This window comes from Staurois parvus, unplaced genomic scaffold, assembly GCF_062004578.1.
Source record: "Staurois parvus isolate SC_StPar_1 unplaced genomic scaffold, SC_StPar_1.0 ptg000168l, whole genome shotgun sequence".
NCBI lineage: Eukaryota > Metazoa > Chordata > Amphibia > Anura > Ranidae > Staurois > Staurois parvus.
The window spans coordinates 5,666,871-5,680,481 of NW_028317964.1; the positions used below are offsets into that span (position 1 = coordinate 5,666,871).

The 13,611-nt window shown below is 41.8% G+C and overlaps 1 protein-coding gene across 1 annotated transcript in view; it reads right to left on the reverse strand.

The window, feature by feature from the left end:
- The window catches only part of ADAMTSL3 (ADAMTS like 3), a 670,777-nt gene that overhangs the window by 129,319 nt on the left and 527,847 nt on the right, over positions 1 to 13,611 (reverse strand). Inside the window, exons 12-13 of the mRNA XM_089676419.1 lie at positions 4,468 to 4,518; positions 1,137 to 1,341 (exon numbers count right to left, since the gene is read on the reverse strand). Of these exons, the coding sequence (XP_089532545.1) occupies positions 1,137 to 1,341; positions 4,468 to 4,518 (256 nt within the window). The remainder of the gene's footprint in view (positions 1 to 1,136; positions 1,342 to 4,467; positions 4,519 to 13,611) is intronic.

Genomic DNA, 13,611 nt, shown 5'->3' on the forward strand with positions numbered 1-13,611 from the left:
TGAATGATTGGTGAATGCCACATTCACTGCTTTATAAATACGCCTTTGGTCTGATTTGCTAAAGTGTGAACTCTAGCTCAGTTCAAACATCATTTCATGCTTTGCAGGGAGAAGAAACAGAGAGATCGCTCTCTCTGTATGGAACCCTGTGTTGATTGTCAACACAGGGCTCTGGGCTGGGATTGGACACAGCCGATCAGCAGGTCCCGGCCATGAATCATTGGCCAGGACCTGCTGACAAACTGTGTACAATCACAGTGGGAATTGTTAGGTGGGGGCGTTTGCACAGCTGCATGCCCTGTACCCGTACTAGGCCAGTGACGTACAGGTACATCACTGTGCCTTTACGGAATGCTGTCCCCAGTACATTTTTCAAAAAATTGCTGGCAGGTGGGTTTCTATGATTGAAGAGACCCTATCGCTCTCTTCTGTCATAAATCTTAAATGCTTCGCCTGTCTGTCAGCTGTAATGTACACTAAACCTTTATGACACCCGCTCTGTGCCGTGATGATATGACCCTTGTGCACATGTGTGGGAGTGACATCATCGTGGCCCAACCATTCAAGCTGCCGAACAGATGGAACCCAGAAGGCAGACCTGGTGAAGATAGAAGCCCCCAGGAACAGCAGTGACACCACGGCACTGAACAGCACCATTTGAAAGGTAGGTTTGTCACAATTTTCTAATATGTGGTGCATACTAGCCTAGCACATTATTGCATAAACCACCAGGGAGCCCCTTTTTTTTAAATAAAACGCTGAGTTTAATACCACTTTAGATTGTAAAGCAAAATGATGTGAAATGACAAAAAAAAAGATTTGAATATAGCAGCTTACCTATGATACCAAAATCCAAAAGAAGTGAAACACCTGAGCAATACCATTTCTAAAGATTGTAAAAAAGAAGAAGACTACAAATAAGCCTCATGGTTCCCCAACGGACAGTGGGAAGTGTAATGATATGGAGCAGTCCATTTAAAGAGAGAGTACGATACTTCGCATGATGCAAGACCTTATATTCCACGAGTAGAAAGTGTTTGGTGTAACATAGTTATCAACTGTTATAAATGCAGCAGACAACAACATATGGAAATCAATGTGGCAAGTGATGTTGGTAAATTGTTTGGGCCATTTACCTGTGACCATTCCATAGCCATCCATTTAGGGCAGTCAAATAGATTGCAGGTCTGCAAGACAGCAGGTTTGGGAGCATACATACACTTCCACTCCTCCACCTGCAATATTTCCCCATGCATTGTCTCCTCTACACATACAATGGTGCGTCTCTGAGTGCCTCCACCGCAGGAAACTGAACATGCTGTCCATGGGTTGTGCTCCCATCTGGAACAGAAATGTTGAGACAAAACAAAATTTGGAGCACTTAATTTAGAATATTTCCTCCTTTAATGGCTTACCATTTTCACTCTAACATAAATAACATATAACAGCGCAATACAATACAATGTAATCTGATGGTATTTAAAATTATCTTACCAATTCATTCTGCAGATATATTTTAAAACAGGGTTTTGTACACCCTTTGTGTACAGAATGTTCCTCAAAATCAAATTTTCTGCTTCTGTGATTGTCTTGCTGCTTTACCCAGAAGTCTGCACTGAGATACCTGTCAAATTACACTGTGCTCTAGCCATAGGAGAGTCAGTTTTGCTTCCGTACTTTCAGGGTTCTCCTACTTCTAAAGGGACACTAGAGCTTTGCTCAGCACTAACACCGGTCAAATGATTATAATGAAGGCTGACCCTCCTATTAGGAAATCACTTTGGGAAAACGCAAAGCATTTACAACACTTTTCTGGCAGTAGTTCCCTTTAAAACTACCTGCATCTGATTCAGGCAAGTGTTTTCTTCAGTTTCGGTAGCAGTATCGACACGTGTAACAAATTCAGGTCATTCTTACTAACGCCACTTTAAGAAGCTGTCACTATAACTGTGACAGAATCCTTCCTAAAAATTTACCAGCATTTCACAGATTAGGAAACAGGCGGTAGTTAAGCTCTAAGCAAGAGTACGGAGGTATGACAATGCTCAGAGTGGGATATGTCTTTGCTGAGAAGCTGCCATGAATGTGGAAGCCTCCTACAAAGGACTCTGTCCCTGACCCTATGCAGCTATTGGCTTTGAAATTCCATGGGTAAATGCTGAATGTAAACAAATGGGCGGAGATGTGGGTAATGTCATTACTCAGATATGGCAAAGCTCACATTTAAGAAATGATGGGTTCACAGGGAAAGAGAACTTGACGGGGAGCTAGTCTCCACAGCCCCTCTTGGGTGGGAGAATCCTGATAGACAGAGGAGAGACTAGTTCCCCATCAGGTCTGCCTTGCTTTTGAGTGACAGAGGACAGCAGTGGGCAATTCAAAAGCTGCTCTTGGACTAAACAGCAGCTATGAATCCACCCACTGCCATGCGCTGTCATTTAAAAGCGAGTTGGTCCTGATGGGGAACTAGTCTTCTCCATCGGGCTCCACCAGTTCACTAAAAAACTCCTTCGGCATGCATCTGTCGGTGTGATGAGCTCAGTGGCCAGGGAGGGGGAGCACTGAACCAAGAACTTCTAGTATGGAAATTCTAAACTCAGTGCTCTCCCCGGAAGGATTGTTGTTCTGGGCAAAATATAATGAAAAATCCATTTTTTTGTTATCTCTTTTTATTTGACAGTAAAAATACATTCACAGTTGGATGGATGTAGCTGGGCCTGATGCCTCTTGTTACTGAGTAACCTTATCTATATGCTATACAATGCTCCCACCATCTTTTTTATGTTATAAGTAATTTGCCATTTTACATATTCAGGATAAAGCAGTGGCATAGTGTGTGTGTGTTAGCCGATGTGGTCACAACCAGGGAAACATTTAGAGGGGTGCAGAAATAAAAAAAGACTGCCACTTCACTTACAGTACTAGTCCCACTGTTCCATATGGGTCGCTCTGATGCCCCAAAGAAAGGCCACTGCTTCCCCACAGTACTAGTGTCTGTGCCCCACTCTCACTGTCCTGGTCAGGACCAGGTTCCGCCTGCTGGCCGCCACTGCCCGCTGTCTGGTTACTAGAACCACATGGTGTCTAACAACCAGTGGTGTCACTAATACAGAGAGAGGTCTCAGCATTTAGAGCAGAGGAGGATGTAACGTCCTCCTCCTAGTGGTCAGGTCCACCCTCCTCCTCCAGATTCTGCGGTGGCTGGATTTGTGTCTGTGAGGTAAGGCTGGGGATGGAACCTGTTTGGCTGTCATGAGGGAGCTTCCAATGCAGGGACAGAGGATGGCAGCTGAGCTGGTGCTGGACAACAGAGTGCCTTCGGAGGGATGGAAAGGGGAGGAATAGGTCACATCCTTAGATCTCAGAAGTTCATGCTGGGACTTGTAGTCCTTCACTTTTGGGGGATGGAAAGAACTACAAATCCCAGCATGAACCTCTCAGAACTGAGGATGTGCTTACCCCCCAACTAGTGAAAAACTACAAGTCCCAGCATGAACCCCTGATATCTAAGGGGTCACATACTTAGATCTCAGGGGTTCATGCTGGGACTTGCAGTTCTTCACTTTTAGGGGATGTGACCCCCCCCCAAAAGTGAAGGACTACAAGTTCCAGCATGAACACCTCAGAGCTGAGGACGTGACCCCCCCCCTCAAAAGTGAAGGACTACAAGTACCAGCACGAACCCCTGAGATCTAAGGATATAACCCCTCCCAAAAAAAGAAGGACTACAAGTCCCAGCATGAACCCCTCAGAGCTCAGGACGTGACACCCCTCAAACTAGTAAAAGGGCTACAAATCCCAGCTTGGAACCCTCCGAGCTGAGATCATAACCCTCCGAGCTGAGATCATAGCCCCCCCCAAACTATTGTAGGACTACAGGTACCAGCATGATCTATACTACTGGAACTCAGGAAGTTCTATAGGTCCACGGGATAGGAGGCGCAAATTACTTGCCTTACCCTGGGTAACCCATGCTGCAACACTGGAATAAAACATTTTTTTTTTTTGTCAGGGCAAATCTGTTGGAGCCCAGAGTATAACCCATGTGTAAGCTTTGTGTTGGACTGCGTCGGAGTTCACTCTGGAGTAATGACCTTCTACCCTTCCCCTTCTGACAGTGCTGGGGCATAGCAATTGGCCATTTAGGACAAAGAACTGCATCAGGGAAGGAAGGAGAGAAGGTCACATGCACCCCCATAACCAACATTACCAGGTATTTCTAAGATCTCTGACAAAAAAAAAAAAAAAAAGAACAGCGGGGAGCACAGAAAAGGTGAGCTTTACTGGATTGGGGGGGAAGTAACCTTTAAAAAAAATTCTAAATTCTTCAACTATTCTGGTACCTGTTAAAGCAAGTATGTAAAGATAAAAGGTTTAGTATAATGGGGCAAATATCACTTGCATCATAAATAGCTTCACAAATACGGCTTGCATTAAGAAAATCCAAATATTTTTAATATTACATACCGTGGGAGAGGCTGGAAATGGTCATAAGGCATTATCTCTTTAAACCCATCACTATAAAAAAAAGAATCAACATGTAAGATATTTGTTTCATATAAAACAAAAGTTTTCCTGCCAGAACAGCCCATGTGCAGCTCATCATTTTATTTAAAGTTATAAAATGTAGATAAAATACAGACCGATCTCACATGAAATATACTTAATTCATATTTTTTGTTACATACTGTCAGACTGGTTTATAAAAAAACCGAGCCAGAGGAAAAGCAGAGCTGTTTCACAAAGCAGCCAATCACATGGTTGACCTCACTTTGTTGACCTGTGTTGGACTAATGGAACTTTTTTGTAACTGAACATGTGCACACATACTGTAGATTGAAATAATCAACATTTCTAGTACAGATAGTATAGAAAACTAGAGGCCAGATAAACAGCAATACGCAACGCATCATGAAAACATAAGAAGCCTGATTTCCCAGGTTATAAGGTAAAGTAGTGCAAAAAAATGTATGATGTGTAAAAAAAAATAAATAATAATTTATTCAATCAGAAAATAATTAATTGCATGGCTACCTTTCACTAGTTATACTTAACGTCTATCTTAAGGGGAAGTTCACCTTCACCTTCTGTAGATTAAAACTGTGCAGCTTTGACTAAAATTGTATAATGCCCTTACTATAGACATAAGTCATTTACAAACCACATGTAGCCTGGCTTGAAAATTTTCAGGACATTGCTAAAAAGAGGCCCAGATGGGCCTCTCTTAGCAAGGTCCTTGGCAATGTCCTTGACGTTCTCTAGTCAGGCTTGATGAGGCATGTAAATGGCCTACACCAAACAGCAAGGGAATTATTCAATTTTTGCCTAAGCTGCAGTTTGTTTTTATATGCAGTCACCCCTTATCTACATAAGTTTTTGGTAAAGGTAGACTATGGGGTTGATTTTCTAAAACTGGAGAGTGCAAAATCTGGTGCAGCTCTGCATAGAAAACAATCAGCTTCTAGTTTTTCCAGTCAAAGTTTAATTGAACATAATAAACATAATTCCTGAACATCTTGAGGTCTGGAAACCCTGGGTAGACCATTACCTCCCACCTGGCTTTGACTCTTCCCTTTTAGAACCATAGTACCCCAGACTTCCATCTGGTTGGCTGACTGTATCCAGAGTCGGTCACGGACTGTCAACCTTTCTTTTTCCCTTTCTCTTACTTCTCTTTTCTTTCCTTTTCTCCTTTCTTTTCCCTTCCTCTCATTACCACTTAATTGGCTTGCAGTTGAGATATGGCCAATATGTTTTCCTTTATTGTTTTATCCCTTTCTGATGGGATATTAACACTGTATTTTTTTTTCTCGACTTACATATACCACAAATGTTTATGGGGGTTTGCTGCTCCCACCATTCGCCTTTATAATACTGGAATGGTCTTTCTATGCTTTAGTTCTTGTGATCTAAGGCATGAAACTTTCTATTTACTCCATTGGAAATGTATGGATAACCCATTTTAATTGATCTTCCTGATTTGATGTGGTTCTGTAGGCTCCAATTGTATATGTCAATAAAAAATATTGAAAAAGAAAAAGAAAGCTTAACTGAACAAGCTGAAGTTAGAAGATGATTGGCTACAATGCACAGCTGCACAAGATTTTCCACTCTCCACTTTTAGTAAATCAAACCCCTATGTCTTTATACCATGTTTTTGTTTTGGATGGAGTAGAGGAAAATTAGAACATCCATCATGTTTTTATTTCTGTGTACCCACTGGGATGATTCACTGTATTTGTACTGAGGGAAAATCTAAACTTACAAATTGGTCAGAAATGGAAGGGAAATCTTCCAGTTGGTGCACCCTTTTCCAGAAAACAATTGTTTAAGATTGGATTTCTTTATGTTATGATACTGAGGTCTGATTAACCCCAAACTGTGTGAAGAGAATTGGGGAGTAGTACTGAACACTGTAGCACCCTCATTTGCTTCAGAATTCATAGGTTAGTAACAAAAACAGTCACATTTAAATCTTTTGTATACAGTGGTATCACTAGGGTTGGTGTCACCTGGTGCAGTAAAACATGGTGTCACCCCCCCCCCCAATAATTTTTGCAACCTACATTTTGTGTGTCGTTAACTTTGCACTGGCATCTGCAGCAAATTGCAAGGGCAGTGCAACTGGGATGTGGTGCGGGAAGCTGCACGGGAATATGGCTTTCCCGCACCGCATTCTAGTGTGAAAGACCCTAAAACTGTGAACCAGTCCTATGCAACCCAGGATAGTGGAGTAGGGAACTCCCTTAGGGCCTGCTCACATTGGTACGTGGTGCAGCAAATGCACTACCTTTGTGATCTGCAATGGGTGTCAATGCAAAGTTCAAGATGCTCCAAATGCAGGTGGCAATTGCAGTGCGTTTGTCTGAACCAGATCACATGATACAGAAGTTCCATGCAATCAAGTTGCAGTGCATTTCCAAAAGTAGTGCATGCGCTACTTTTGGTGTGCTGTGGTGTAATTTCAGACAATTTGAAATGAATGGGCTGAAATTGCACTACACTCGGATCATATGTGAATCGCACAGGAACGTGTTCCTGTACAATTCATAGTGTGAATGGGCCTTCAAGCTGCGAAAAATAAAGAACCCAGTTCAAAAATAGCCTTAATCAAAAACTATAAGGCACTCACAAACGGAGAAGCGATCATTCGTTAAAATAAAACTGTGGGGAAGGTGACACAGTGCATCTAATCACAGTTTGAATGGGGAGGAGAGACGGCCAGAGCAAATAGAGAGGGGATCTATTGCCACTTGGAGCAGAGATGCCAAAGTCTTCATGATACACCGGCCACTATCAAACCAAGTCCCGCCTCTTGGATCGGCTCCTATGATGGACAGCACTAGTCCAATGCCGGGAAATTAGTCCAGTGTGACGTCTATCATAGGAGCCAGTCCAGGAGGCAGGACCTTGTTTGACAGTGGTTGGCACTTCAGCTCCAAGCTGTGTGACAGCGGGGGATCCCCTCTCTGTCTGCTCTGGCTGGCTCTCTTCCCCATTCAAACTGTGATCTGATGTGTCATCTTCCCCACAGTTTTGGTTAATGACTGATCATTTCTCCATCACTTCCGCCAGCCCTGCATGTCTGCAGTGGAAGTGGTGCAGCATTTCAGGGGGCATCAGAACTTCCTGGCGGGGCAACTGGCCCAGTCCACCCCTGGTGTCACCCCTCTCTCTGGCGAGTGTAACCCAGGTGTGGGCCGCACCCCTTAGCAATGCCGTTGTATGTATATTTTAAAAAACTAGAGAAGGTGACACATTTGACAAGCCCCAATCCAGCTTAATAAACATATGACAGACAGCAGACAAGTACGAATGTAGTTAGGGAATCACAAACCTCCCAGGGTCTTCAAAAGACTTCCTATGAAGCCCTGTCATAAATGGTCAAGTCATAAACAGTCTACAGAGCAGCTTAAAGCTGAAGTATACTGATTAAAAAAAATATCACTAAACATCAGCTTTAAATGGTAATAAAGGCAGACTGTTTTTTTTTTTACCTTCATGCATTCTATACATGAAGATATAAACCTTCTGGGTGCAGCTCCCCCCACACTTACCTGAGCCCCATGTCGATCCAGCAATGCCCCTGAGAGCCACGGCTCTCCCAGGTTTCTCACTCCTCACTAGCTCACACAGTAGCTGTAGCCATTGGCTCCTGCTGCTGTTAATTACAGCCAGTGAGCCAACGAGAAGCGAACAAGGGGGCAGGGTCGAGCCGCACTATTTGTGTAAATGGACAATGTCCATTCACAGGAGCGTGGCTTGGGAGCGAGCCTGTTCAAGTGCCCCCATAGCAAGAGGCTTGCTATTGGGGCACTGGTCAGAGGGGAGGAGGCAGGAGGGGGACTCAACAAGAGGAGGGTCAGGGCTGCTCTGTGTAAAACCATTACACAGAGCAGGTAAGTATACCATGGTTGTGTTTTGTTTTTTTTATTACAACCTTTACATTTACCTTAAGAACATTTAGGTCAATATACACATACAGTCTGGTATATTGACCTAGAGCTGAACTTTTATATATCTCAAGCTATCAACCTTAATTCTTATTCTAAAACTACTACTGTAATGGAGTTACTTGCCAAAAAAGTGGCTACACTAACGTATATAAAAATGTAAATCAGACAACAAACAGACATAATTTACAATTTTCAGAAGTTTAATAAAACACATTAGACCTCAGAGAAATATACTGTACATCAGATCTATATCATAATTGGTATCTAACAAATTGTAATTCATTCTGCTAAATAATGTGTTATTTTTTTGGATTGTAAATGTAGATGTCCCCAGGATAGTTGACATTCAGTGCATGTCTGCTGGGCATAATAAAAATAAAGCTGCTATGTAATAAATGTTTGCTTTTGGGCTTAACACCACTTTAAACTGAATCCTTAAAGCAGTATTAAATCCAAAAATGTTTTTCTTCTATTTTCCTCTAGTGATCTGACCAGTAAGTCTGTTGTCTTTCAAAAGAACAAGCTCACTTCCAGATTCATTGGTTTACAGGGATGATACAAACCATTTACCACTAACAAAAGGAGTTTACAATGATCAGCTTTTATTTATTCATGTAAAACCTTTATCCTAAAAGGAAAAAAAGTTTGCTGTAACTAATTATAAAGTGTCAGTTGGAGTTTAGCTTCAATGTGTTAGTGTATCTAAATCTGATAGTACATTTAACATAGATTCCCTGGACTGACAATGCTGCTCTCTGCTGTCTGCTGCGCTCCATATGCCCCTTGATCCAGAGTGGGAGCATTCTAATACAGGAAGTGTACAAGAACCAAGGTCCTCCTGTGCTATAAAATGAAGTGTGCCTAACCTGAAGCTGCCAACACTCAAAACTGATACCTAAACAGTGTCAAACATTAAACAAATAGTGCAGCGCTCATACAAAAAATAATAAGTGTAATTCATAAACTATAAAGTGCAAAGCAGATAAAGTGTCAAAAACAAATGATAGCAATATATAAATATGAATCAATGTAATGTGCCACTAACAGAGTGACTCATAAACTGTGCACACACACTAAAGAAGATGCAAAAACCCCCTAAGATAAAGGGGTTAAACAAAAAGTGCTAAAGTGCAATAAAGTGTCCACACTTCAAAAAACACTCAAATGATCAAAAACGTCCATAAAACATTCGATAAGTGATATATGAATTCATGCAGTTTGCAATGGTGCTTTGTAATTCCGTGTAATTTTTTTGTATGAGCGCTGCACTATTTGTTTAATACAGGAAGTGTGTTACCGGCCAGATCACCAGGTGAAAACAGAGGGGAAAAAAGTCTAAAAAGAACACTAATGCAGCCACCACATCTATGGATTGGTAAGCTGCAATATATAAATATTTGGTTTTGGGGTTAATACCATTTTAGGCTGAATTTTCTAAACAGTAAATAAGAACATCGCCTCTCTAAAAAAGCTAGAGTAGTACATTCCTGTCTGTCAGAATTTTTTTTTAAGGTCAGAATTACAACAGTGAATGCTTTAAGCTTCTGTTAAAACGTGTGTGTGTGTGTGTGTGTAAAGGGTCAACTTTTCAGTTAATCTACTCTGGTGACAATCATTCTCTCTGTTGCTGGATTATTGTCCCACATGCTGGAAAAGCTCTGCCCAGGGTCAGGCTGAGAGCATAATCGTCACACCATACTTTGGAGAGTTTCAATCTCACTTCCCTTTGATTTTTGAGAAATTAAATGAAATGAAAGAAAATCTAGACCCAGGCAGAAAAAAAGATGTTAGGGGTTTTATCCATTTTTCACTCCATCCAAAAACCAAATAAAGTTTTACCTTTACTTTAAAATTACACTGCAGTGTCTATTGTGTTGTGGACTGATGTACTGCTGTGGTGTTGTTTTTTGTCCACAATATGGTGCCTGTTGAGGTACTGAGCATGTGCGGGGGGCCATTTTAATGGCCATCTCTATATATAGAGGTGAGGATAGGTGCCATTTTGCCACCATGTACAGCTGATCACAACTTCCAGCCACTATGTGACCTATTTTAATTCTTTATACTCCTGACGAAGCTCTGTTTTCTGGAGCAAAACATGTAGAGTTACTTTTTTTCTTTGGGAGCACTTTTTGGATGCACATGGTATTTACTCCTCTCCCCCCTTTTTTTGGAGAGGTCTGTACTGCATTTTACAGTGCATCATTTGCATTCCTCAAGACAGTGAGGTATTTTTGGTGGATATGGTGATGTATGGGGCTTATCCATGAGAGGAATGCAAGTATATGATCCAAACGCACACGTTCCTGCGTTAAAAAATGGCTGTGTGTATGAGTGGGTGCTGCAGTGACCGTCGGCTGGAACCGAACAAAATCAGCAAGGAAAAAATGTCACCAGCACACCGAGGATCACCAATATGGGTCCAAAGGTTTTAATAAACCATCACATAGTTACAGCAAGGCAACGTTTCGGAGTCTCGCAGGACCCCTTCGTCACATGCCTGATGAAGGGGTCCTGCGAGACTCCGAAACGTTGCCTTGCTGTAACTATGTGATGGTTTATTAAAACCTTTGGACCCATATTGGTGATCCTCGGTGTGCTGGTGACATTTTTTCCTTCCTTATCCATGAGAGGCTGACATTTATGCCGTGGATGAGTGTACCCGTATTACATATCTGTAGGAAGATAGATTATACTATCAAATTAGTTTTGTCCATGGGGTAACTCCATTTCCTTAACATAGATTATATATTCAAGCTGATAGGCTTATGATCAAACTACAGTGCCTCTTTGTATGCCATCACTTCATCTAAAACGGTATGGTATTTGATTTGGTCTGGTGTTATTAACCATTTGGCTGTAAGGTAAATAATTGCAATGGTATCCATATATATTGTTATGCGCAGTACATTCCACTCCAATAGACTTTAATTACAGCTGAGCATACATTTTTTATATATCTGAATAAAGGTTATATATTTTAGATTCATCAATTGGCCAGATGGTGCGTAGGGAAACGCACCCTCGTCCAGTATAGATTTGTTATTTGCCAAAGATGATGATTTACAATTAGGGCTTAGTTCAATAGTTGTTAGGGGTTTTATCCATTTTTCACTCCATCCAAAACCAAATAAAGTTTTAGCTTTACTTTAAAATTACACTAGTTTTTATTTGTTGCTAAATTTTGACCATCGCTATAGCACATCACTTAGCTCATCTGGCATCCTGTAACAGGGTTGCATCTCATGTCTGTGAAAACAGTTTACATTTCTGTTACTTATAATAAGACATCTATGGTTTAAAATTGTAGTAAAGCATTTGAAACTGCTGATGTTTTACAGCCTCCCTTGCAGTCAGAGCTGGAGCCACAGACGCCAATATGATTCTTACATTTCCGACTTGGCTGCTGGCAGGTACATTTGTTTCTGTGAGGTATAACATCACATTTTAAAAGAAATCATATTTTCAGAAATACGACAGTCATTTTCAATGTCAGTAGGATAGAACAGGATTACTGAAGTCCCAAAGTGCCAAACACTGATGGACTTGTAGACTAGGCAAACAAGTGGTGTTTTTGTGGTCGGACCAACTGTCGGCACTACAGCATTTTTAGGATTTTGCTCTGACACCCATTGCAGGCTTAGTGGAAGCTATTAAAGCAAGATTAAAAAAAAAGTGTTGCTTCTGAGAAATCCAGCAATAAAAAACAGATGAACAAAGTGGACAGAATCAAGGTCATGGCATCTGTTTTCTGATGGCTATGGAAACAAAACTAAGAATTGAGGTCACAGCAAAGATGGTGAAGAACCTCTCACTACAGGTTTATTCTGTCCTCAGGCTAAGGCTGGGTTCACATATATGTGGTGCCATATATCACGTGTGATTCACACAGGAACCATATTGCATTCCAGTGCAAATCACATGCAAATTGTGTGTGGTGTGCTTGGAGCCATACATTTTGTATTGCTCCAATTGCACCCTATCCACACCAAAAAGGTGCAGGACCCTTTTTTTGGTCCACACTAGAATCGGATTGCATGGGTATTCACACCCATGTGATGCGATTCTTCACATCGCACCGTGTTTTGCAGACCGATTTCGGGGTGTTGTTAACTTAACATACACACCCGCAGCGGTTCGCATGAATGGGGTGCGACTGTGATGCGGTGCAGAATTCACACAGAGAATGCTGCAAATTCCGCACCGCATCAGTATGAACCCAGGCTCAGAAATGACTCAGTACAACTCTTCAGGTATTTTATAGTGAAGTATGATGAAATATAACTTCCAGACAAGCTATAATAAAACAGATGAGGACAGTACCAGGACAGGTTCGTCTAGCACCCAGGGAAAGGATGCAGAACTGCGCCTCTCCCTACTTGCATGGCATAGAATCTGTGTACCACTTTGTGCTCATCCTTTGCCCCCTTGCTCCAACTGCCCCTGATTGGTATGAAGTGTGCACTGCCCCTGCATGGCCAATTGCTTGCTTTCTTGTGGCTAGAAGGTAGTTGCACATGCACAATGTGTTTTTGTGTCAGCTGTGGGTAGATGAGGTGAAGAGAAGGTTTGTTGGAACACGGCATGACAACGTGACAACTGCAGTCCATGGATGCTAGCCACTGATCTGGAGCTTGCGTTCAGTGAGGGGTTGCCCTCCCATATTGCTGTGCCTTGAAGATGCCCTGTGGGAGGGATGAAACACGATAGGCTGGGATTTCTGGTGACATCATATCCGACCGGTGGAACACATTCCAAGGTGGCATTTCTGGTCTGCCATTTCTGCCTTTATTCATCTGTTTTTAGTGAGTGTAATTTATCTTTAACATGGTGTAATAAACAATATAATGTGGATATTTCTTACTGTTCTTCCTTTATGTGATGACCATGCCATTTACTGAACCCTGCCATTATACCGGAGGAGTGGTAGAAGATTGAGAAAGACAGAGCCCAAGCTTAAGATACCTATAATCAAAAGCGCTTATTGACTCTTACTGCTTTGCTTAAGTGCCAGTTCACATATATGCTAGGAAAACAAACATGACATGTGAAATAACATTGCTTCCTATGGTGCCTGTTCACATACATCTGGTGCACTGGCAGTGCGGATTCAGTGCAGATTGAAAAAGTGTCCTGTCTGATTTCTGAGGAGTGC